The 27365-nt window shown below is 35.6% G+C and overlaps 1 protein-coding gene across 2 annotated transcripts in view; it reads left to right on the forward strand.

Annotated features, from left to right (window-relative positions):
* The window catches only part of LOC145668685 (uncharacterized), a 742633-nt gene that overhangs the window by 594677 nt on the left and 120591 nt on the right, over nt 1–27365 (forward strand). For both annotated transcript variants that reach the window (XM_081736754.1, XM_081736755.1), the window contains exons 33-39: nt 3708–3812; nt 7091–7237; nt 10591–10731; nt 12611–12720; nt 13782–13971; nt 14572–14778; nt 21745–21903. In XM_081736754.1, the coding sequence (XP_081592880.1) occupies nt 3708–3812; nt 7091–7237; nt 10591–10731; nt 12611–12720; nt 13782–13971; nt 14572–14778; nt 21745–21903 (1059 nt within the window). The remainder of the gene's footprint in view (nt 1–3707; nt 3813–7090; nt 7238–10590; nt 10732–12610; nt 12721–13781; nt 13972–14571; nt 14779–21744; nt 21904–27365) is intronic.

Here is a 27365-nt window from a genome sequence, read left to right on the forward strand (position 1 = left end):
TATCCTACTTTAACCACGGTGTAGAAGGGTTATTACAATTTATAGTTGTCATATTTTAGGTTCTGGTGTTGATTGAGACTTCCACAGTAAAGAATACTATATCAGAAGGTCAAGTAGCAGCCTATAATTCCTTGTAATATTTATTGGATGATGTATTATTTAACAAAGCAACGTGTTCAATATATATATATAGTTTAGTTAAGGATCAACTCAATTCTTATAACAGCAACTTTCTAACTTTACACAATATAAATAACATCCATTCATCACGTATCATTATATTTATTTTCAATATTCATTTTCATATTATTATAATATTTATCACATTATTTTCTTTTAAGGGCTGATTTAGTAAGAAGACACTAGATCATCTCATTAATATATACATATATGTATCATCATCCAGTTAATTCTGTGTTATGACAACTAATCATTTTACTATTCGGTAGATTTTAATTTTTACTTACAACATTATATATGAATTGCAGTTGGTATAGCTTTGATGTTTGATGCAAGGCACATATATTTTAACGACACATTTTACAGTAATCCATATTAACTCACTCACAAAATGTCTTCTTTACTATATAATTTATATCAATTTGTTTATCCAATAACGATTCGTTTTTTAGATTTGGTAAATTTTAAATCATCTGGTACAGAACAGTATCCCTTAAAACATTCTCAAGAACATTTTGTAATGCGTCGCTCAACTATACACGAGCGGCTCATTACAACCACTACAGGGCATACGATTTTAAACGTGATAAGTTTCAGTACAACAATGCTATTTTAATTTTAGTATCTAAAATCTTTCGGCATGCCCCTCCTACATTATATTTTCTTAAACATACATGTGGCTTGCTTGTTTGTTCAGAATTTCAATATGGTTAAATACAGTAGTGTCATTCAACCGGTTGTTAAAATTCTCTTCACCTTTAGAGACTGTACTTACGAAAGAAAGTTAATACTCTAGTACTATTTTTGAAAATTAATATTCAAAATATCAATATAAAGATGCTATATGACTTAATTCTAATCATTATTACCAGCATCATTGAAATAAATAATAAGAATAAGAATATAATCATGTAGTAATAATATTAACACCAAGTCAGCTACTATCCTGATCACAGAACCGGCTGTTAAATACTAATCATGGAACCAGTTGTTAAATGAATTTAATGATACCACTGGTTAAATGGGGATCTGATTTGTGGATGATTGTACGATTTCACCAAGGTATGATGAACTTCTCTTTCAGCTTTACGCAACTAAAACATTCGTGAAAATTTATTCTTTCGTTTCGTATTTCTGGTGAATCCTATAAATTAAAATTCCAATCGTACTTCTCAAATTTCGTGGGGGCGCGGTGGCTCAGTGGTAGAGTGTTCACCTCCGGTGCTTGGGGTCCCTGGTTCGATCCCAGCACGCGCCGTGTGGACTGTGGTGAACAAACACCGCGCTCGTGGGTGTTCGCGGGGTTCTCCCGTTTCCTCCCACTTTCCACCATTTCATTCATTACTCATCATCACCGTCTCCTTTAGCCTAACCGGCATAACCGTGGGACCTAAAACCTAATATTTCATTTTTTTTTCTCAAATTTCGTATGAATTGCTTCACTAACCTTGTTCTATAATAGTATGATTCCTTATTCGCTTGTTAAACGGCAATTTTTAAAAAAACCCTTATCTCTTATCAGTCATAAATATTACTAACTTTTAGCTTCTTTTGAGATGCCTTGTAAAAAATTGTTTATCAAATGCCCAAAATAGGTATAATATGCTGATTAAAATGAGTGAATTTTTTTTTCTTTCTTGACTCGAATTCAGTATTGATTGTTGCTACTTGTAAAATTAATACGAAGAAACTTGGGAGTGATTATGAATAAGATTAGCTTCGTTTTCAGTTTTTCCTTAAAAAAAAATAAATAACTGGAAAACAAAATGAAGTGTGAAAATTTGGAGAAAATAGGGCCGTGGGACATAAGAAGTACAGTAGACCCAATATTCTAGCCGTGCGCCACTCTGGCCCGTTCATTTAATTCAGCATTTTCTGGTGGATTCTTCGAGTGTCGAGAGGGGGAACATAACACTGCAGTCTCTGAGTGCCGAATGAAGTAATACTGATTCCTAAAAGGACTGCTAGCGGAATGCTTTTATTTAATTAGCGTTGGCGTCATTGGTATGCATCAAAGTCTTCGCTAAGAGAGTGCTTTTCTCTTATGAAACGAAGAGCATTCTGCCAAGAGGAGACTTCGTCACACTCCCAAATTTATAGATTGCACGAGTCATTTATTCTAGATCATTGGTTGGACTCTGCCGCACTGGGGTCATACTGTTGATAACGTCACTATAGCACGGTTTTAGAGATGTGTTATTCTGAACTTTTATGAAAGCTCATACTTTAAAGATCTACCATCTATAACCAACCTAGTGTTGGTACTACTTTAGTTAGCGTTAAATGAAATATGAGTCAAGCTTCAAATTTTGATATGCAATTTTAATAGTATTTTTGAATAACATATTGTGTATTGGTATTCTGTTTATGAGTTATTGTCGAGCATACGTCAAGGACTAAATTTTCTCTTCCTCACCTTATTTTTGCAATGATGAAGTATTTTCCTCACTCAAAACCTTGGAAACTTTTTTCTGTCTTGGTCTTTAGATATGAATAAACAGAGTTCTAATTGGGGGACCTACTATGTTCACTCAATCTTATTCGATCGATGAATGGAAATTGGATTCCGACTTCGAACTGTCCGTCAAGGATTCAGTTTCCAACAGACTGCTAATTGACTTATTTTTAGTTGGGGAATGTATTTTTATTATGTAATGACTGTTCAAAATTATCATACTCTATTTTTCATCTGAAAATTAATTTCAAAGCTCGTACTAGTCCTTTTCACTTTCTGTGTTCTTGAGTGTTACTTTTCCCAAATTTTGATATTACCTTTTGTCTTGAAAAATCTAAAACTGTGCAAGTTTTAGACTCTTAATGTGGTTGAAATCACAATCATAAACATGCGAAATTCCCCGATTCATGTATTCTTTAAATTATTCTAGTGTACTTTTCTCACATCGGTAGTATTCCCATGTTAATAGGATAAGGAAAGAAATATAAGATAATTAGATTGAAAAAAAAAAAAAGATAAAGATATTGTAATTAGGACATAAATTTCTGAGTTAGGGAAGTAATTCTGATTGTTATAGCTTGTAGATTAACAGATAGAAGTGCTGCCAGGTAGTGTGTAGAAAAAGTGTTTTCATAGGTAGTGTTTTCATGCTACAAAAAGTTTTCAAATATTAACTTGAAAGCGTTGTGCTAAATAACAAGCCATGAACATCAGTGTTTTATTCCTTTATAGTTCACTAGCTGCATATGTATTTGTTCTTGAGGTTTATGTTTTCATTTTTTTTTTTTAACAAGAAATATACATGCCATTTTTTACATTCCTCATATGCATCATTTTTGAAATAACTAATTCAATTAACCCATATTTCGTTTCTTATCCTGAGTCCCCAGGATATTAGTAACATGGTTGTAATCTATTAAATGAAAAGAATAAAATTTCTCTCCGATATCAGGTAAGCTTTTTCATATCTATAGTCGTAAAATATTCTTCCCTATTGTTTAAATTTTGATACATTTAAATTTTAATATAAATACATTATCTAACGTTAAATTTTATTTTATTCTAATAAAAGGTTGATGTCGTAGAACAACAACTGAAGGAGACGTCGACAGCACTGAAGAATGAACAGAGTAAAAGAGAGAAATTAGAATCAGAATTTAAGGCAGCGCTTGACAAGGTGCGTATTGTTGTCCGTATTTTAGGCTTTAAAAAATTTGTGTTATGAATCTTATGCTTTTTATGTAACCTCTGTGAATTTCTTACTTATCGAATATATCGAACCAGGACTGATAACTTGGCTCGACCTCAGCAAAGTAAAATGGACTTGAGATTTGGAATATGGGATATAAGAAGTCTTTATACGATAGGCTCGTCAAAATGCATAAGGCATGAGTTAGAGAAATATAGAATGGACCTAATAGGAGTTAAAGAAGTTAGATAAGAAAGAAAGGGAACAGCGCAATCCGGAAATTTTTTGTTCACAAACAAATATAAGCAATTAAAGGGGCAGAATTTGTTAATGAAAGACTTTCTTTTGTTACTCTTTAGGGTCAGTGGTGTGATATTATTCTAAATGTACGTACCCCAACAGAACATAAGGATGAAAACATAAAAGACAGTTTTTGCGGAGAAGTAGAACAGTTATTTGACAACTCCTGCAATATTATATGAAAATTCTATTAGGGGATTTCAATGCGAAGGTAGCAGGAGAGGATATTTTCAAGCCGATTATAAAGAATGAGAGAATCTGGATAAGGAAAATAATGACAACAGCGTTAGATTCATGGACTTTGCAACATCCAGAAACCTTATCGCGAAGAATACAAAATTCCAACATTGCGACGTTCATAAATATACTTGGACCTCACCACATGGTCCTCACTTCACAAAACACACAATCAAATTGATCACGTTTTTAATAGATAGAAGAAGACAGTCTTGCATAATTAATGTTCGGTCGTTTAGAGGAGCTGACATTGACACTGATCATTATCTGGTAGCAACGATAATATGAGAGATTATCGTTGAATAAAGGAAAATTTAATCTCTTAAAACAGATGTTTAATTTAAAGAAATTAGAGGAGAGGAAGGGGAAATACCAAATTGAAGTTTCCAACAGATTCCCGGATTTAGAAGGTTCGGAATGCACTAGTGTTGAAGATACTTGGTTTGAAATTGGCGTTGAAATTTCAGCAAAAGAAAAATTGGGGCACGCGGGAATACATAAGAACAAACCATGGTTCGACCAGGAATGTACTAAACTAGCAGAGAAGAGAAAACAGGCAAAACTGCGTTTGCAGTAAAATCTGAACGATATAACTACACAAAACTTCGTTAACATCAGGTGGGAAACTTCCGAAAATTTCAGAAGAAAGATACATGATATTTCAAAGCTAAAATTAATGAACTTGAAAATAATAATAAAAATAAAAATATTCGAGACATGTATAACGGCATCAGCGAATTTAAGAAAGGTTATCAACCTCACTCTTGTATGAATGAAATCCGACGGAAATTCTTTTTGAAAAAGATAGCATCTTAAATAGATGGAGAGATTTCTTTGACGATTTGCCTAACACAGAGCAAAAACTAATATTCGTGGAGAAAGGGAAATGCACACAGCACAACCGTATATTCCAGCGGCTAAACGAACAGAAATAGAAATTGCTATAAAGAAATTAAAGATACATTAGTCTTCAGGTGTAGACGAAATTCTGCCTGAATTAATTTTAGCTGAAAGGAGAAAATTGTGGAACAAGATAGACAAACTCACTCTCCTTATCTGGCACGAGGAGGAAATGTCACAAGAGTGGAAAAAATCAATCATTGTTCCATTCACAAGAAATACGGCAAAGGTGATTGTAACAATTATCAAGCCATCTCTCTTCTGTCAACATCCTATGAAATCCTTTCGAACATACTGTTAACAACATTGAACCCCCATACGCAGATGAAATTATTGGAGATTATCAATGAGGATTTAAGCGAAATCGATCAACTGTCGATCAGATATTTACCATTCGACAAATACTCGAATACAATACCCCGATACATCAATTATTTATTGATTTTAGAAAAGTCTACGATTCTGTTAGAATGGAAACATTATACAACATTCTTACAGAATTTGGAATATCGGAAGAGCTAGTTAGATTAATTTAGATGTGTTTAATTGAATCCCAAAGTAAACTCCGAATAGGAAAATACTTGTCCACGAGCTTTCACATCGTGAATGGTCTGAAACAAGGAGATGCGTTGTCGCCATTATTATTCAACTTTGTTCTGGAGTATGCTATAAGGAAAATCAAAGATAGCAACCAGGGCTTAGAGCTGAATGGTGTTCAAGAGGTGATGGTGTATGCTGATGATATAAATCTGATAGATGATGATACGAAAACAATAGAAAGAAGTGCAGAAGTTCTGTTAAACGCTTGCAACGACATGGGTTTAGAAGTAAATGCAGAGAAAACTAAATACATCGAAATTCGCCAGGATCGTAATACTGCAAATTATGGATACAACAAAATATCAAATATTTTCGACAAAGTAGATATTTTCAGATATCTAGGATCAATATTAACAGACCAAAACCACATCCACGAAGAAATTAAATGTTGGCTGAAAGCAGGAATTCGTGTTATTCTCAGAGTCTCCTTTCTTTTGCTTTATCTTGAAAGGAACAACAGAGATAGGTAACAGCTGCTATTTGGAGAACCAAACTTAAGGAATCTTGAAGTCTATATTTGATTTTTGATGCATTTGTTTTAAATGTTTTTCCCACTAGTCAGTCTTTGGGCAATCTGCTACAGTGTGAATTTATTTTCGTATAAATTCCTTCTTGTAAATAGTGTATAATACATATTTTGTGGGTAGCGCCTAAATTAAAGTGGAACTATCATGAAATAAACAGTTTTAAATACAAATATTAATGGAGTAGAAAATGAGAAATGGACTCCAATCTTCATATGTTGAACTTCCATTTAGAATATTTCAAGTTTCATTAAAAAATGTTACAAGAAAAGTTAATTATTTCCTGAAGATTGTTAATGAGTTGTAAAGAGTTACATATATTCACATTAAACGACAGGTCACGAATTCAGAAATTTGTTTTAAGTTTTTGTATTTTGCGTCTTGCTCAACACGTAGGTTATCAAGGAGGAACCCGCTGTTATACTAATTTGGACCCGAAACCATGACTGGGAATTGAATGCGATGTAGTTGGCGTATAGCACAGACCTCATTCAAGATCAACCTTTACTGTATAGGCTGTTCCTCACCCCACTACCTCACCTCCAAGATAGCTGTAGTACAGGACTGTGGCAACCAGCTCCGGCTTACAAAAGTTTTAATTTGATTTTTTTTTCAGCTATACAAATATTTTAGGTTTTGTACGATTATTAAATATTGTTATTTACTCATAACAGTCTTTGTTTATTTATTTATTTTTTTTTTCAGATTTATGATCTAAGAGAAATAATTCGTGATTTAGAAGTTCAACTGGAACAAAAAACAAAACATGAAGTGGAACTTTCTCAACAGATTAGCAGTCTTCATTTGGTTATGGAACAACAAAATAAAACTGAGCAAGAGCTTACGGAAGAAGTAAGTTCTGATGAATATCTGTTTCAAAATTTGTCTGTACTTGTATTGATTTAATTTTGTGTTTCTGCACATTATTTTTGTATCAGCTTTTTGTGCTGAATATTTTTTTGAAATCCTTAAATAATTACATGAAATAAAAATGAGTGAAATTGTATTTCCTGTTTTTGCATATTATAAATTGTAATTTAAACGTCTGTTTAGTGTATTTTGATTTGAAGTAAACTTTAAATTGTAATTTATATTAACTTTTATTAGAAAGCAATATGAAATTAATTTAATATTTAATTGGAAGAACTGTGTCAAGGTAGTCTTTAACTGTAGTTATTTTTACTTAACATCGAAGTAATGCATGTAAAAAGTTGAATTTCTTCTGTCTATATTGTTAATATTATGTCTGATAGTATACAGAAAAGTACATAATCAAGTGATGAATTGCTTCCCTTCCTTCCTTTTCGACACACACATAAATAGTAATAATTCAAACGTATTTTGAATCCCATAGAAGCAACAGCAAGAACCAAACAATTACATAGTTATTCCTTTGATTTGGACACCACATTTCTAAGGCTTAATTGTTTTTTACATACATTTCTTTACATACAGAATAATACAGAGTCCGCCAAAAAAAATGTATACACTGTAAATATACAGGGTGTCCGAGAAGTCCTTCCCTGATACAGAAATTGATAACTCAGGCTAGAAATAAGATAGAAATATGAAACTGGTGTTGAATTGTTTACAAACTATAAAAGTTTTGGTCACATCAGTACACTTCCACATGAGCACCCTTGGTAGCACGTAGCACATCTAGGCGATATTCAGTTTCCATCCACACATTAGCCAACATCACTGGAGGGATCGATGCAACGACTGTGGTTATTCGTTGCTGCAGGGTTTCAAGATCTGGTACACGTGTTCGGTAGACCTCATCCTTGACATAACCCCATAAAAAGAAGTCTAATCGGAATCGGAATCGGAAAAGGCAATTCGTCTGAGATAACCATTATCGTCCTCAATACGTGATAGCATTTCGACCGCAAAGTCATATCGACGTGTACCGTCGTCGGGCAACAAGGCCTGAACGAGTTGCACTTTGTAAGCACGAAACAATAAAGGTTTGTGTAAAATGTCATGGATAGAGCTTTTTGGCATCTGTAATTCACGTGAGGCCCTGCGCACCGATTTCTTAGGACTTCTCAGAAAAGACTGCCGCACAGCCTCCACCGTGTCTGCTGAGGTTCTTGGTCGACCAGACCTCGGAAGGTCAGCAACCGACCCTGTGTTCTTGAACTTCTCATACCAGGCTTTAATGCTCTTGACATCAGGTGGAGTCCTCCCAAATGTTGTCTGGAACTGTCTCTGCACCGTGGTTGGTGATCGTGTGTCATGGTACCACAGGACACACTGTGCCTTCTCCTGGTTGGTTGGCATGGCTTCTTGGGCTTCTTACTTACGTACTACAAACCTAAAACAAAAAAAAAAAAAATTGAGACTTGGTAAAACAGAACAAACCTAACACAGACAAAAACTTTTATAGTTTGTAAACAATTCAACACCAGTTTTATATTTCTATCTTATTTCTAGCCTGAGTTATCAATTTCTGTAATCAGGGAAGGACTTCTCGGACACCCTGTACAGTCTTAATTACATTTAATTGTTGTTCAAAGATGTGTTACAAACCTTCAAGTAAGCGTATATTTACATTAGATGTTCAAAGTGTTGACCATTGAAGGCCAAACACTTAACAGGGCGACGAGCGGTCGCTACAGTTACAGCGGTTAATGTATCGGAGACCGATGCACATGCCTCTGTAATCGTTCCATGCGCCTCAAACTTGTCAACAATGCGTTTGATTATTAGGCGGGTTGGTGGTTCAGTACCAAACTCCCTTCTCCACTGACGCTACACTTCGATGGCATTCCCAAACCTGATAAAACGCTCCAAAATGTACTTACGCTGCTCGAACGTCAAGCGTGCTCCTGTCATTTTCTTATCTTACTAACCGTGCCGACATCTGTTGAGCGAAAAATCGTACCAGAACATAATTTTAACTGAAAACAATTGACAGTGTCGACATCTATTGGGCGGAAAACCATACTACACCATACTTAAATTTCAGAACAATTATCAATTACAGTATCCTGATATAGGATGACAAAGAATGCATACATTTTTCTGTCGGACTTTTTACTGTTTTATAAGGTAGCGCTTCAGCATTTACAAAATAGTTTGAGCTAAAATAGAACTTTCGCTTGACGTGTTTCATGTTGGTGAGCAATTCATCTCGTAAATCGACAAAGTCTATTCAATAGGCAATGTGTAGGGAACCTGGTGGAATGATCCCGTTGCTTTCGATTCTATTTGCCAAGTACTTTCTAGCAAATGAACTAATGTTATTAGATAGCAGGACGATATTTAGGTTGACGATTGATACTAGGAATCACTGATAATCTGAGAGAGTTTCAGTGATTGTCTAGTTAATGATAGCTTGGAAATAGATTTCTGGCTGATGCGTTTAAAAATCGATTGGTAACCAAATTAGTTTTGCATCCTCTAGTAAATGTAGGTCATAGATATTGACCTAGTTTTTCGGAATTTCAACACAGTCTTCCTGCAGAATCCGATTCCTTCATAGTTGCGTAGTGAATAATACTTTACCACTTAATACTTGACATAGTGACCCATTTCTCAACAATGAATATTATTCAAAAGTGCTTATCGTTTTACTTCATAGTATTTTGTAAGTATGTGACAGTCATAGTATTGTTTCTTAAAACTTGGAAATACTTGTAAAGGAAGTAAAGAAATAGGAAGTCGGATGGTTACTTAAAACACGTCAGATAACTAAATGTAAGTGGCTATTTAATACAGGGTTCCTACTAGTCAGGGAAATCAGGAAAGTCAGGGAAAATGGTGCAGGTCAGGGAAATTCAGGGAAAAATACTAGAAATCAGGGAAAGTCAAGGAAATTTTATAAAATGTATGTTTTCTAACATCAATTGTATACCAATTTCAGCTTAGTCAACCATTATAATGGATATTGTTCAGATTTTTATGGAAGGTAAGTGGAATGTACGTATGAGCAGTTGATTACTATTTGTTTCCATAGAATAAATGTTCTCATATATAAATATTCACCGTTATTTATTGCTTATTTACATAACAACGTCTTCCGACACCTGTTATGAAAGTCAGGGAATTTCCTGCCAAAGATCAGGGAAAATCAGGGAAATAGATTTCTCCGGATCAGTAGGAACTCTGTAATAAATCTGTGTAATTGAGTATTTGAATCTCGGTTGTTTTTGTGTGAAAATATTGAAGATAGTGTAACTAGATGACGACATTTTTTCAAGCTTGAAATGATCAGAGTGGGCGGGGTCCAAGAAGAACTAACGGACCGCATTAGACAGCTGGAGGAACAGCTACGCAAGCATGTCGCTCAGGTGGAACTTTTGCAAGCTAATTCTGCAGCTGCTCAAGAAATGAGAAACCAGGTAAATTATTTCAGTATATTTTTTTTTTTTTTTTTTTTTTATGTATCCTTTTCTTAACGATGTTCTTGGTATTTCTTTTTCTTAATCGTGGAAGGAAGCTATCTTCATTTTTTTTTTCTATTTAATTTAAAGAAGTATTTGACCTAGTGAAAATCAGAACTCTTATTTTCTCTTTAAATCACTTATTCGTACATCCTTATTGTGATAGTTTAGATGTAGGTGCAATTGCCTACAAATATTTATTTTTGCTATTAATTGGAAAAGGAAAAATATGATCAGTAAATTGCGATGCTTGTCCTCAAAGTTTGTTACTTACTTATTTGTTAATACAGTACAGTAACGTTTCATGAATATAATCCTAAGAACTCACAAGAAAGTAGAGGCTTGTGTAAAGAAATATTTGGCTATCTTAACGTCTCTCTTAAAGGTCATATTCTCGAAAGTACTTTAGAAATATTAATTCGCTGGTTTAAAATAAATATCACAATTATTCGGAAGAAGATATACATATCTTCGATCTCACCCCATCTATGGATAACAAGACAGACCTTTTCAGACATGTGGGTGGATTTTTTTTCTTTTTCGAGGGGAGAAGGTACAATAAATACAACTAAACCATAGAATAATAAAGAATAACCACAAGAAAAGAAAAGACTGTACTCTTTACTGAAATAAACTATATATGATCATTTTGTTTTTAATAATGTTTGTTAGTCATTTCCAAAGAAGGGAAAAGAAATATAATACAATATTTTGCCATCGCTTAGCCAACAATTGGATTCCGTTTCGGAAATAGTCTGGAGTCTGTAGGCTGGATCACTCCCATCATAGAATACTGTATTATCATCATCATCATCATTATTATCTATGGATGGAGAGATAGTTTGGGAAGCTGTCTTGAACATTGATCACGAGGGTCTGCTTTCATGGTGTTCCTGATCAGCTGATCCGAACATGGTGTTGGCTCCTTTTGCAATGTTGTGTCACTGCAACAAAATTTTAAAAAACGAATGTTGTGTACATACGCCATTCCTGGACCAAATACACTGTTAAATGTTTTTTGCTTACTGTGCAGTACGTCCAGTTTGAATTCGCAAAGAAAATCACTCGCAATTGTATGTACGTTTATACAAGCCTATCAGACAACACAATACATCTGGATACCCCCAGCCTATGTTCTGGATGTGTGTGACCTTAAACACGTGACCGTGGTCCATCCCTGTGTTGTGTTGCTGAGGTGAGTTTCCCACCAGACATCAAAGTAAACATTTTATTCGCACCAACGTAATACTATCAGAAAACAAAGCCTTCTTTGTATAGTGTTCTTTAAAAAAAAATGTTTTTTCTTGTGTTGGGTGAACATTTACGTAAGATAATTTTGGACAAAGATAGGATAGTAAAAAGCGTTTTTCAATGAGGATTACCCGAATGACTTGTAAAGAGAACTGTTGTTTCAAAAGAAAGGACGGTGTTGATTTTGAATAATGGAGAATCACTCAGTAAGAGCAAGTCGCAGGTCATTTGGTTGACATACCAGAGCTAATAAATTGAAGTAATTGCATTTAAAGCTTCGTTACTTATATAATAATTTAGACGCAAAGCCATTAATTTTTCCTAGTTTCCGTCCTATAAAGTATATCGTAATCCAATTTCAAATTAAAAAATGAATAGCAGGAGTAAAATTATAAAACGCAAGATATTTTATTTATTTATTTATTTATTTGTTTGTTTGTTTATTTATTTGTTTATTTATTTACTCCTTTAAGTTACTGAACTTTGAAATTAAAATACTATGAAAAGTGAGCGTCTAAATGGAATATTAGTTTGCAGCAGTCTTTCATCATCCTGTCGTTTATAAGTGTGTATAACCATATTTCAGCTTCGTGAGCTAGAATCCACTGTGGAAAAGAAGACAAAAGAATTAGAGCTTCTACAAATAACAGTTTCCAGTGCCAGCTGCAGTTCTCCGTCTGAAGACGTCTCTATCAGGTAAGTGAGAGTTAGAATGTAATGTATAGAATATTACATTGGGAACTGATAAGAATACCATATTCACTGTTCGTGTTTGAAATAATTTAAACATTCGTTCAGGCTTCAAAATACCACTACTTATATTTGTAGATAAGATGTTTTGATATATACGGTTTAAAATAGGGATGAATTAGCAGCAGTACGCTACAAAGAAAGAGGGAGAATATTTTCGATAAATGTGGCTTAATGGAAGAGCGTTCACTTCTGCTGCGTGGGATCCCTGGTTCGATCCCAGCTCACGCCAAGTGAATTATGTGGTGGACAAACACCGCGTGCGTGGGTTTTCTGCCCATTTCACCATTTCCTTTATTTCTCGTCATCACCGTCTCGTTTAACCTAGCCGGGATAATCGTGGGACGTAAAACTCAAAAATTTCATTTCTTTTTCTTTTTTTTTTTTTTTTTTTTTTTAATCTCCCATTTATTTTTCATTCAATGTTAGGGGATATTTAGTAATGCAGAAAAATATTATCAACCGCACCTTCTCAACCTTTGCATCACTAGAGGCCTGATTTTAACTGTAGATCACGTACAAGAATGCATATGCACTGTATGTATCAGCTCCAGTATGTATTGTGTAAATGAAAGGTTTAGTTCGAATCATCGTGTAAGCCATTTTCCTCATAATTTTCTCTTATTTTTATTTATTTATTTATTATTTTTTAACAAGAAAAATATTTAGTCGGAACTTGAATCATTAGCAAAGCTGCTTTCTTTTCGGTCCGCTATCTCTTTCGTTCAATTTTGTTTCTAACATGGTGGTGTTTCGTGAAATATCCTACCAAATCAAATAAATCCTGATTGACGGATAGATCGTATGTTCGAATACCGTGGGATCTTTTGCTTTTCACTTTATTGTTCATCGGATGCATTATTACTAAGACTTTTAATATTTTATAGTTGTTCATTGTCTTAATTAAACATAAAGACTTTTTCCCCATCTTTTATCACAAGCAAATTATTAAATTAGCTTTTTAAAGATGATATCGTTTTCTCTCTTTTCTCCGTGAAAAATCTTAGAGAGCAGCTTGAAGGTCTACGTTCTCCAACACCAGATGACATTCGCACTCATTCTCCAGTGCCATTGCCTTTAGAAGAGCTACAAAGATTACAAGAGAAACTTCAACGTTTGTCTCGTGCGGAAGAAGCCGCTCTTAAGAAGATACGAGATCTTGAAATGCAAGTGAACAATGCAAAAAGGAATGAAGAGGTAAGTGCTCGTATTCTTTTCTAAACTTAAAGATTTCATTTCATTTTTTACAAACAGTTGACAACAGAATCTTCCAAACTTTCTTTGATAAAATGAATTAATGTTACAATTTATTCAATTAGCTGAGTGTATACATACCATTCATTCCTGAAGTAGGCTTTATCATCGTTTGTATTAGCTTTTTGATAATAAAATTCGTTTTACATATTGTGTTTTAAGTATTGCAACTTGAATCAACAATTGAATTAATTTCATGGGATGAATTTTCTTCTCTTTTGAAGTTGGATATTTTATAATTTCCCTGGTGAGGTTATTAAATATTAAGTTTAGAATAAATAGTTTATTTTTTAAAAAAGGTAGAAACTTTGATTTTATATATATATATATATATATATATATATATATATATATATATATATATATATATATATATATATATCTATGAGTAGGTATTCATGATATTTTAAGTAGATATTTTCTTCTTTTTATATATAATTTTATTATTATTATTATTATTAATCTGCAACTTTGAATATGAAATATATGAAATTCTTGTAAATCAAGTGTTTTAATGGAGTTTGACTCTTCCTGTTTCTGAAGGAACTTCAAGCGGAGAGAGATGTGCTGCAGCAGCGAGTGGAAGAACAGCTTCTCCAAATCTCATCGTTACAATCGAGATTGGATGAACACCGCCGTCGAGTGGACAGTTCTCACAATGCGGCTAACTCCGAATTAAAAGAAAGGCTGTTAGAGACGGAACATCAATTGGAAACTGCTCGAGAAGCATTAGAAGGAAAAGAGAAACAGGTTTGGTCATGGTTATTAACTTTTCATGTTATAGGGAGCTCGCTTGAGCAATTATGATTAAAAATCTATATATTGAAATGCTAAGTGCATCTGTTTGTCCGCAGTCCTTTCGACAATGAGATCTCGAAAACCACAAGTGCTAGAAACGTGTCGTTTTCACTGGTCGATACCAAACTTTGTTTAGATTTATTGTGTAGTCCAGTTCTCATTCAAATTTTCAAAAACCGTGTCGTTATTTTTTTATTCAACATTTTAGGGGCCATTTTGAATCCATAAGATTACCATTGTTGCAGGCCGAAACCACGGTATTAGGCAACCAGTAGAGAAGTTGTGTATGGTGGGTTGACGGACATTGCAGGCGCTTTGCTGAAATCTGAATGGGAAAACCTATTGCATGCTGGCAATTTCAAAAGCCCCTAGAGACTCGATGAGGCGTATTCGGACGGATATGCATTTATTAGGGGAAGAAAAAAACTATTTTTACTTGATATCGTGTTACTTCCACAAATTTGCTACAAACTCACTCCAACATCTATACATACCAATTCACTTCCTTTGTGAGTCTCCTATCCTTTACTTGTGTGTGAGTAAGGAGACATGCACAGCGGGAAGGAGATTCATGATCATAACAGAACGATGCGCTGAGTAGACACTGCAGGTTGAACTAGTACTTCTTAAAAATTTATAAAATCGTAAGAATCACCGTACTTTTAAGCGATTCAAGTTGTCTTTTAAGCAAGAAAAATTTCTTACACTCTTTGCTTTTCAGTTAATTACAATCAAGTTTTCTGATTTAACTTACAACCATCTACGGTGTTGGAATGGTGGGAGAAGATGAGGATACGTTTTTTCGTTCTTTCTCTCTTTATTTTACTGTATAGTAAAGATAGCTAATTAACCATTTTAGCGTGAAATTTGCTGTTGAAAATTTGAAAATATAAAAATATAATGGCCGCCATCTTTTTGTAGTGTCAACAGAAAAAAAATGAAATCTTTAAGTTTTACATCCCACGGTTATGGCGGCTAGGCTAAAGGAGACGGTGATGATGAAATAATGAATGAAATGGTGGAATAAAGAAAGTGGGAGGAAACGGGAGAACCCCGAGGAAACCCACGCACACGGTATTTGTCCACCACAAAGCTCACTTGGCGCAAGCTGGGATCGAACCAAGTACCCCCTGCACCGGATTTGAACGCTCTACCATTGAGCCACCGCGGCCCCATCAACAGAAGAATCTATAGAAATATAGAAGGTAGTCATGATTTAAAAAAAAAAAAAAAAAAAAAAAGTAAGTTGACTCTCACTGGCCCTCCCGAACGATGCACTTGACCAGTTTTATGTCCCGATACAGTGCTGGCTACATTGGGGCATGTATTTGATAACAGTATCAGTTGGGTACAATCCGTGGAACGATGAAGGTAAAAGTGATAGTTATCTTTCTGGGAGGGGTTCATTTATGGATTTTTTCCGCCGCCCATTATAGCCACTCAACAATAGTAAAACCGTGCAAGAAAAGAGTTTAACCCTCAGCAAAGATGGTGTGGATCTCATCATCCGTTGACAAGTTAGCTTAAATCCTTCGTACATTCGTGTTGCTTTAACCTGCGCCATCTTTGTTTCTCAGCCCATTGATTTTGCATTGATTGAATGTATATACACAAGGTGTTACAAAACTGTATTACAATATTTTGGGAACAGATTCCTTACATCAAAATAAGGAAAAAGTTCATGTGGACCTTTGCTCAAAAGTGAATAGTATCGGAGTTACAAGGTGCCAAAACCGTGAAACAAGTGCAATTTGTAAGTTCATAGCTCCACTACTATGGGTTCAACCGTAGTCGGGTCAAGATATCACTGAGAAACTGGTATATGAACTATCCAAATATCCATGTTTAAGAATGCTCCAGTTCTTGCATACCAATTTTTAGAGAGGTAAGTAGAGAGTGATCAAGTACTTCCAAAGAGTCTCTCTAAAAATGATTGCGCAAGTACCGAGGGTTTTGAAAGATGGATATTTGGATAGTTCACATACTACAGGGTGCGGCACGTAAAACCGGCCCGTCGTAATATTCTGGTATATTGTGTTTTTGGCAACACTTAAATAATCTACCTTCTTACCAAGAGATGGCGTGTCGAGGTCGGGTCGACTTACGTGATCTGCAGCAGTCACGTGCAGCCGCAGCCAGTGAAACTTGTCGAAACCAGTTGAGAAAAAGGCCTCGTTGTGTTAAGCCGGGTGAGTGTCAGTGTGTGATAATGCCGTATTCGATACCCGAACGTGTTGCCATTGTTGAAGGGTTCATTCTCACTGGATCTTTTGTGAAAACAAAGAATTTGTTTCGGGAGAAATTTCCAGGACGTTCTGTGCCAGCAAAAAGCACCATTCAGGAATTGATTGAAAAATGGCGGCGTACAGGATCGGTTCAAAATGTTCCCAGGAACAGACGACCATCTGTCTGCACACCTGAATTAAAGATGCAGGTGGAGGAGATAATGACAAGAAATCCTCGAAAGTCAACCAGGAGATTGAGTCAACAGGTTCATGCGAGTGAGAGAAGTTGCAGACGTGTTTTAAGGGGACTGAAGTTAAAACCGTACCGGATAAGTGTTGTGCAAGAACTGAAGGAGCCTGACCTGCAGAAGAGGGTGCATTTCTGTTCATGGCTGTTGAGCAATGTTGCCAGTGGTTTACTTATGGGGACTGTTAAAGGAAAGAGTATACGAAACAAATCCATACACAATTGAAGAACTCAAGACCAGGATCCAGGATGTCACCAATAGCATTACAACACAAGAACTGACAAGGGTATATATGAATCTCCTCAATCGTGCTCACATGTGTGTTGAAGTGGGCGGAGGACACTTTCAGCACCTGCTGTGAAGGCTGCTGTGAAGGTGAGTAGTCATATTCAATACATTACATTTCATTTATGTGTTGTAGTTAATCATATTCAGTACATTACATTTCATTTTATGTGTTCACTTTACGGGCCGGTTTTACGTGCCGCACCCTGTAGTTTCTTAGTGCTGTCTTGACCTAAGTACGATCGGTCTTATAGTAGTGGAACTATGGACCCTTAAAGTTAATTTTTCCACGTATTCGGCACCCTAGAACTACGAAACTATGCACTTCCGACCACAGGTCCATATGAACTTTTTTTTTTTCTTATTTTGATGTGAGGAGTCTATTCTCAAAATATTGTGACAAATTTTTGAAACACCCTGTATATTGATTTAATTTTACTTAAATGAAATTTGATTATTAAGAGCCTGCCTTACTAAAAATAATACAAAATTTACCATTTTTCTTTTGCTTGTTTATTCATCAGAGAAAGGAGATAATGAAATGCAAGTCACCACAATCATAGATAATGCTATTCTACAACAGAAAATATGAACCTGAAGAATGTTCAGTGTTGCCATCCATAGAAATTACAGTGTTGCCAGAAAAACAATTTCCCTAAAATCTAAGTTAAGGCAGCGAGTAGAGGAACAAACTCAACTGCATTTGGTTACGTATCATATTGTTTTGGTTTCCTGTGAACTACTTTTTAAATAATAGTTGTATTTAGTTTGTAATAAACAAAATAGTTTTTAACATACAGTTATTAAAACTAAATAATAATGTTAATTGAAAAGTAGTTCACAAGAAACCAAAACAACATGATACGTAATCAAATGCAGTTGAGTTCATTCCTCCACTCTTTGTCTTAACTTAGATTTTTAGGGAAATTGTTTTTCTGGCAACACTGTAATTTCTATGGATTGCAACACTGAACATTCTTCAAATTCATATTTTCTGTTGTAGAATAGCATTATCTATGATTGTGGTGACTTGCATTTCATTATCTTCTTTCACTGATGAATAATCAAGCAAAAGAAAAATGATAAATTTCGTATTATTTTTAGTAAGGCAGGCTCTTAAGTGTTAAAATCATATGCAACAAAATTTGATTTAAACTACTCGCTGGGCAAAACAATATGTTGATTGTAAAAATGATTAACGTTTAACAGTTTCGCCAACTATCCATTTTGGTTTTATTAGACACTATCTTTTATTTTCGAATGATGGTATCTGATGAAGCCAGAGTGGACAATTGGCGAAACTGGTACACGTTAACAGGGCCGCAACTAGGGGGGGGCAGAGGGGGCACGTGCCCCGGGCGCGTGGTTGGAGGGGGCGCCGGAAAGAAGATATATCAATTGTTTTAAAAATCGCACCCTTTCCCTTGAGGAACTTATTCTAGAGGTTAAAAGAAATCAAAAGTTTACTTGGCCTTTTCCATGGGACCTCTTTTCGTTGATTATATATATATATATATATATTTAGAGAGAGAGAGAGTCTCATCTAAATAGGTGTAATGTCATACATTAAAAACCTAATATTGCATGCATTTGTTCCCTTGGGCGACCACAGAGAATCCGCCCCCCTTTCCTTTTCCTACCACAAGGAGCTGTTTGTTTGTATAATTCCATTGAGAACAGCTCTGAAGTTTAAAACGCTGTTATCAATAGGGGCGGGGGCGAAAAGTTCCCGATTTTTGTTGCTTGCTGGTGGTTGAAGAGTTTAGCTCAGACGCGCCCCCTGTAATGTTACGTAATTGCTGTAATGTTTTTAAACTAGAGGGCAGTTTTGTGGCGGAAAAGATAATTTACACGCCTCCGTGTATTTAATTGTTTCTTGTACGCCTACCAAGAGATTTTGCGAGTGAAGGCTGTATGAAGCTTTATCTATTAGTTTTGCTTGAGAGCTTTTCGAGGCATTTTGAATTGTTATCTATCAGTCCAACTTATGCTTTATTATGCTTTATTGTTAATTTCAATCACTTTTTTACATTAATCGTATATAATGTATAATATTTACTATACATTAAATAATCTAAATATCTTGATCTATTTATTAATATTTTATGAAGCAATTTCTTTCATATTTAATGAACTTTCTAGTTAATGCACTGTAAAGAGAGATGCTTTGCTCGAATCAGTTTTTTCTATCACTTGTGTGCACCTTAGAGGTGCATATACAGAAAGAGAAAGTATACAGAAAGGTGCCCAAAAGGTACAGAAAGTGCTCAAGTTCGAGAGGTACACATAACAATATAGTGTGGAGTTCTTGTGTGCTTCATTGTTGATGGAAAGTTTTCTTCTTTTCTCCACATCAAAGGATTACACCGAAAAGTTTACAGAAATAAAAATAAGCTTTTCATTGTTGCATTGTTATGTTCTCAATGATTTTGGATCGAAAATATTGGTTTTAAAAACATTTCTTATCAGAATTGGCATTTTGCAAACTCATTGACCATCTGATCAACACTCAAACTATAATGAAAAAACTTTGACGCTTTGGAACACCCGTGACATCAATAGTCGCGCGGGCTACAGATGTAGCCCATGAAACTTTCAAGCAGAATAACAATGAGATCCTTTCGATTTTACGTTTGACCACACCCTAAACACGCAGAATGATAGTTGATAGAAAGGTACACAGACACCCTTTGAGTTATCATCTCGAATTACTTTGCGGCAAGGAAAATAAAAACGCTGGGCTACAATGGTAGCCCGCGCGCGTATTGGAGGGTTAAAGTACTTAAAAATCGATATAACTGGTTTCATTAAGAATGTTATTTACAGTTGCAATCCATAAGTGATACTTTTCGACTAAACCTTGGGGGGGGGGGGGGCGAATTGTGTGTTTGCCCCGGGTGACAGAAACCCTAGTTGCGGGCCTGCACGTTAATGATTTTTACAATAAAGGTATTATTTTGCTCAGCGAGTAGTTTAAATCTAATTTACGTATGCTAAAAAGTAAAGCTTGAACGATGGAAAACAAAATTTAGTTTACACAGAGTAAAGGGACATTTAAATAAATTTGAAGAAAAAAATCAATAAAATTGAAGTACTTAAACGTCAGTTCCTTTCAAAGAAAGAAAGAAAGAAAAATTTCCCATATAAATCAGTGGGCTAAAGTCCAAAATGGCGCAGATACTCAACATCGTTAATAATAATCATATATTCAAATAAAATAAGCATAAAATAAGACAAAATAAACTCTAAAATTTTCTGGACAACTCAAATTAGTAGCTCAATAGTTCTAGTTTTCGTTTTCGGCACGGAAAACTCGAGTTCAATTACACCTTTCGTGCAAGCGGTGCCGGGTTCTATTCCCGGTGGGGACACTCGGTCGAAAAGATGTAACAGTTTTTTCAGGTACCAATCTTGAGTGAAGTTTTCCTGGGTTTTTTCATTCACACCAGGCAAATGCCGGAATGGTACCTAACATAATTGTCCCAGACCGCTTCCTTCCTTCCCCATTCCTTTCTTCCTCTCCAATTCCCCGGGCAGTGTGGTCGCCGAGGGACGTCATCCCTCATATTTGTTACGTGCTAACGTGGCCACAGATGCCGAAATCCCATTAATTTAATTCTTAATCTTTCCTAATCCTAATAGAGTTTATTTACATACGTGTAGTTCGAATACCAAGTCCATGCTACATGCAACCGGAGTGTTAAAAGGCACCTCTAAAAGTTCAGATAACATTTGCTGGCAATTTTGTCCTGGTTTGCTAATTAGACTGCAGTAATCTTTCTTATTGCCCTTATATACTACATGTTTTCCTTGTTTATTGTTATTTACCTTTATACTATCTTACATTTTCGTCTTGCAGGCTTACTGTATTAATTTTTGAAGATCTTCTTAGTTCTTATACTCTCCTAGCACTACATTCTTCATATACTTTCAATTTTCTAATTCTTATGCTCTCCTAGCACTATACTCTTCATATACTTTCAATTCTCTGTAACATTGTACTAAGACATTCTCATTTACATTTATTTTTAGTCTTTACACAAATTTTATGTTTTCGTTTCTGTCTCCAGTATAACATTTGACGATTAAACCAAAGTTCTGAATAATACAAATTTCAAGAAAGTTAATGTCTAAAATTGTGGATAAACATACTTTTACAGGTAAAGGAATTGTCACGCATACTGGACAAAACACAGAAATTACTAGCAGCTCGTGAGAGACACTACAGCGAGCGCTCAGATGACGAAAACAAAAGATTCGAAAAGTTGAGAACTGACTATGAGAGACTTCAGCAGGAGAAGAAGGAATTGGAGGTAGAGGTAGGGATTTGTTTAGGTCATGTTGGTTAAAAAATTGGAATTTTCTTGCTTAATTCATGTTAAATGTTTCCGTGACTTGGTAACTGTACTATCATTTTCACACGCTTGCATGTAGTACGTAATGTTTATGATAGTTCAAAAACTTAGAGACGTGATATTATTTCCTCGGCTGGAAATATAAACTAAATAAAGGCACATCTATAAGCTGCCTAAGATATGGAAAAACAAATCTCTAAGACACTCTAGCTCGACAACACTTAGAAACACTGTCTAGAGAAGTTATATACAAACTAGTGTCCGCTCAAGACTTTGGCTGTCCAGGAAGTGACTGCATAACGTAGTGGTTAACCCATCGGTAAGGTAAGTCGGAGGCTTGGTCCGGTTCAGTCATGGATTTCGAATCTTGATTCAGTTTCTCATACTCTTTGTGTATCATTCAACTCTCACCTGAAGAGGAATTGGTGTGATATAAAATTAGTTGTTCCTTCCATGTATCAAAATAATATATTGTATATTATAATTTCATCGTCAGAGATGTTCCCCAATACCTTTAAAATTTGTTTATAAAATAGCATCAGTGTACGTATATATATATATATATATATATATATATATATATATATATATATATATATATATATATATATATATATATTCCACAATTTGACAATGCATGAACAAAGGAATGCTTTTGCTGTAGGGGGAACGAAGAGAATAAAATATGTACATTGGCTTATGTTGATATCGTGGATACGACTCTTCTAGACAGAAGAAAGAACTGTAGCAATCAGTGACGTAACTAGGGGAGGGGGGCAAACGGTGCTTGTGCCTCGGGCACCGGATTAGGGGGACGCAAAACTGGGCAAATAATTACGTTCCCCATAAGGCAAGGAAAGAAGTTTTAGCAAACTAAAGATCATAAAAAATTACCTCTGAAACTTAACAGAACAACAATGACTCATAAACCTTAGGATCATATCCATAGAGCATAAGTTGGCTTCAAAGCTATCTTTTGAGGAACTGTAAAAACTTTTGCAGCCAAAAGAGCCTGGAAAGTTAAATTTTAGTTCCAGCTTTTTGTGTTTTCATTTAACTTACATCGATTAAAGAGATTTGTAAAATGTCCGAGCATAACACTCGATACAACAGCTTGACTGACATAATTTAATATTCTACTCTAACGCAACAGACTGTTGATTCATTGTACACATATGCATATTCCGATATAATTCCAAAAGCATTGTGATTTGTAGTTGTTATGATAAAACAATACGTCAAGCGTGCTACCCTCAGGTGGTTATTTGGTAATCAAATACTAATTAGTTCGGTGTTTTAACTTGTACCATAAATTAAATTATGTACTGCAATTTTGAAATCAAGCTTTACCATTTGAATATATATATATATATATATATATATATAGAATAGGAGGATTAATGTATGATGCCAATATTAGGTGTAGTCTAGGAGCGTTTTGGTTTGGTTTGTCAGGAGGGGGGAGGCTAAGGCTAGTTCTTGCCCCGGTCGACAACTAGCCTAATTGCGTCGTTGGTAGGAATATACAAATCAGGAGTCATTATTGCGAATTTAAAGTTCATACTAAATTGTTACGTTTCATTGTCGTTGTCGAAATAATACATTAATGTTAATTGTTTCCTTGGTTTTTAATAAAAAATAATAATTAAAGCTAACGACACCTTTGTCATTTATGAAATGATGTAGTCGTTAACTATCTGCCAGCAATATATAACAAAATGTTTAATTTTGGTTTTTGTAGCCACAAGTAAAATGTGAGATATAAAATGTTCTGAAGCTAAAAACCCTAACTTATATTTTAAGAACTGGTGAAGTAAGCAAAATCTCTTTAACTGTTCAAGATGGCTTTCATTTCAAATAAGCACCAATATAGGGGATTGCCTAAACCTTTTCCTGCTAAAAGGCTAGAGGGTAAACTGAAAAGTTATCTGTCGTGCACCGATGCCCGAGCGTGGATTAATGATGATGAGGAATTTCGACGATTTATGAAAGAATTTTTGACCGGCACAAGTCCTCCAGGAAAAGATGTACGTAATTTTTCATTCGCTTCTAATGATGTATACTACTTTTGCTCTCGTATTCTAGATAGGAATTATTTTGTAGTAGTAGATTGAGTTTATTTTCATGTCTAATGGAATATCCGGTAGTTTTAACTGTTACTTCTTGTACTTCATATGATTTTTGGGTTGTCCTTTTAGAAGAAGGCCACTTCTAATTTCCTTCAAAAAATGTTTTGGTACCTTAAAAAGCATTGAAAAAATGCGAAGAATAATTGTATCTAAAGATTAGTGTCTTTGACTTCTTCTTTTCTTCTTCTTCTTCTTCTTCTTCTTCTTCTTATTATTATTATTATTATTATTATTATTATTATTATTATTATTATTATTATTATTATTATTATTATTATTATTATTCAACACTGGGGAAAATACTCCTGGGTTCGAATTCCAGTGGAGGAGCATCAAAATTTGAATCATTACAGTGGTTTGGAGTTCATCTTAAACTGTTTGTCCACATGCCATGTAGCCTAGATGCTAAAAATGGACACTAAACTTCCAAAAAGAAAAGAAAAGAAAAAAGAAACTGCGCATAACATGGAAATATGGGCGAGTTCAGGAAGATCGAATATTTAGAACATTTCAGAAAACACTGGATTTTTAAAGATTTTTCTTTGACAGTTGTACATATGCCCAGAAGCTCCACGAGGGTTCGGGAGTAAATCATGACAACTCAATAATATTTCGACAATCGAAGGTTATATTAAAATGTTACATGAAAGAGTATCCCTAATGAATATTTTGTTGATAGGAATCATGAAAGAAAACCCAAGCAACCCTGTGTCATACACATGTATTAAAGCACATGCACATGTTACACATGCATTTTGAACGATATGTAAACGCAGACGGAAAATCCAGACTGCAGAAAGAAACCAGACACCAGTACTTTGTTCTCTGGTCAATAGATGACTCTATGTGTTGTACTGAATTAATACGGGACATTAGGAAAAAAAGTTGTAAATCAATTACGGTGTACAAGAAGTGACCAGAGTGAAACAGCGATTGTACGTCGAAGTGGCCGTCCTCCGGGGAAGAAATGAGAGTGAGAGTCACTGAGAATTGGTAGAAGCGTTAGTAAATAGTGCTCTGCCATATCAAACTATCGCAAAATGGGCAGCAGGTTTTCAGCGAGGATGCCAAGCAACAAGCGACATAGAACGGTCAGGTTGGCTTGTGAGTGAGCGGACCGATATGTCACGTGTCGCGTTGGAACATTTGTTGAACAACAAAAAACGATGGGCGCTGTGGATTAGACGGAGACTGGGATTGAGAAGCATACCATTTATAAAATTTTGACGCAAGATCTGAACCTACGTAAAGTTGCATCGAAATGGGTTTCCACATACTTTCACCGGAGGTTCAAAAGTGGACACAATATTCGGTTTGTTCCGAATACCTACTGCGCTATGAGAGTGAAGGCAACCAATTTCTTTCCAAGATCGTCTCCGTGGATGATTTCCTGGCCAGGGCGTATAAGCGTTAGTTGAAATTGCAGTCCTCAGATGGGAGACATCTAGGATCACGGCGTAGGCAAAAGTTTCGCCAGAATCCCTCGCTCACACAATTGGTGATTGTAGCATATGACACAAGGGGAGTACTTGTTTCTCACTTCATTCCTCATAGAACCACAGTCACATTAGGTATTACAAAGATTTCCTGCAGTGACATCATCGACATGCTATTAGGAAAAAGTGTCCAGATCTACTGCAAAATGCAATCATTCTGCACGATAATACAAAAACGCATAAAGCAGCTTGTGCCCGGAACCTACTGCGCCGATGAGGATGGGAGGAGTTGGACCACCAACGTATTTAACGGGTTTGTCACCGTGTGATTTTGACTCGTCTCTAAAACTGGGAAAACACTGATGTGAGTGGTAGACGATACACAACCCGCCTGGACATTGAACATGCTGTGCACCAATAGATCAATCGATTCAAAGTGCAGAGGAGTGCTGTGGAGTGTGGGAGATTATTTTGAAGATTTATCATATATATATATAATATGGGTATCAAAATAATACAAACACTTGGAAATACGTCATATGTCTTGGCCGGTCAAGCTGCGACCACAGCGTCGGTCTGTTCGTGGTGGTATATTAGGGCAAACTCGGTACTATGTAAGGAGCAGTAGAACGACAGTATGCAGTGAACTAAGCAGACAATGATAGTGTAAAATATGCGACCTCTGTGATTTCTAAAGAGGGATAATTGTTGGCGTTTGGTTATGTGGTATGAGCGTGATGAGAGTGCAAATGTGTTGGGTGTATTAGTGACGTGCCCAAGGTAATGGTGGTCAACAAAACACATGGCAGAACCATATCGGTGAAGGAGAAGAGTGGTTCAAAGAAAACCTTCAGTCACAGATCCCTCCGATCATTAAAGCAGATCGTTACACAGCACCGTCGTGCGACTACATTGCAAATGACGGAGGAACTCAAGCAGTATCCTTTGTCGATATAGTCCACCGTGAGCTACTGCACGAGCGAAACCGCTTATAAACGACCATCACGCTTTAGCACGACGTCAATGATGTTGCAAATATGCAACATGGACTGCTGATGACTGGAAACCTACAATATAAATAAATAGTCATTGTACATCTTATTTCAAACACGGGCCATATTTATGTGGGACGGACACCCAAAGAAGCGTATGATCTGCAGTGTCTTTGCCCAACCGTGAAACATGGCTGTGGCTGCGTGGTGCTGTGGGTAGCAATACCCAGATTTTCGGTTTGTCCTGGGTTCACGCGTCACACTGCCCGTGACTATGTCCCCATTTTAGGGACTCATGTACATCCTATGTTCAGATGTTGTTTCCGGGCAATAATATTTCAGGATGATAATGCGCCCATTCACACAGCTGGATCTGCTGTAGGGTGGTAAATACTTCAAATTATATGCCCGTAGCGAAACACTCTCTATATAAAAATTGTTACATGAGTATCTTAGGATTCTGAAACATGTATTTTTGGATAGCGCTTATATTAGTTCCTAAATGAAGTCGTGACCCGACTACGGTTGGTTCCATAGTATTGGAGTTATGGACCTTTAAAGTTCATTTTTTCTTGTTTTCGGCAGCCTATAACTCCGAAATGACAGATTTCTGCACCCAGGTTGGTCTATACTTTTGTCTTATCTTGGTGTCAAGAATGACCTCCCAAACGTTGTCGATGTTGTTTTGAAACACATTGTATATCGTTATGCTTACATAGCAAGGATCAGAAAAAGAAAGGGTCCCTGGTTCGATCCCAGCTCGCGCCGTGTGGACTTTCTGGTCGACAAAAACCGTGCTTGTGGGTTTTCTCGGTTTTCTGCCATTTCATTCATTTCTCATCATCACCGTCTCTTTTAGCCTAACCGGC

Source organism: Thermobia domestica, chromosome 13 (genome assembly GCF_964235325.1).
Source record: "Thermobia domestica chromosome 13, izTheDome1.hap1.1, whole genome shotgun sequence".
Taxonomy (NCBI): Eukaryota; Metazoa; Arthropoda; class Insecta; order Zygentoma; family Lepismatidae; genus Thermobia; species Thermobia domestica.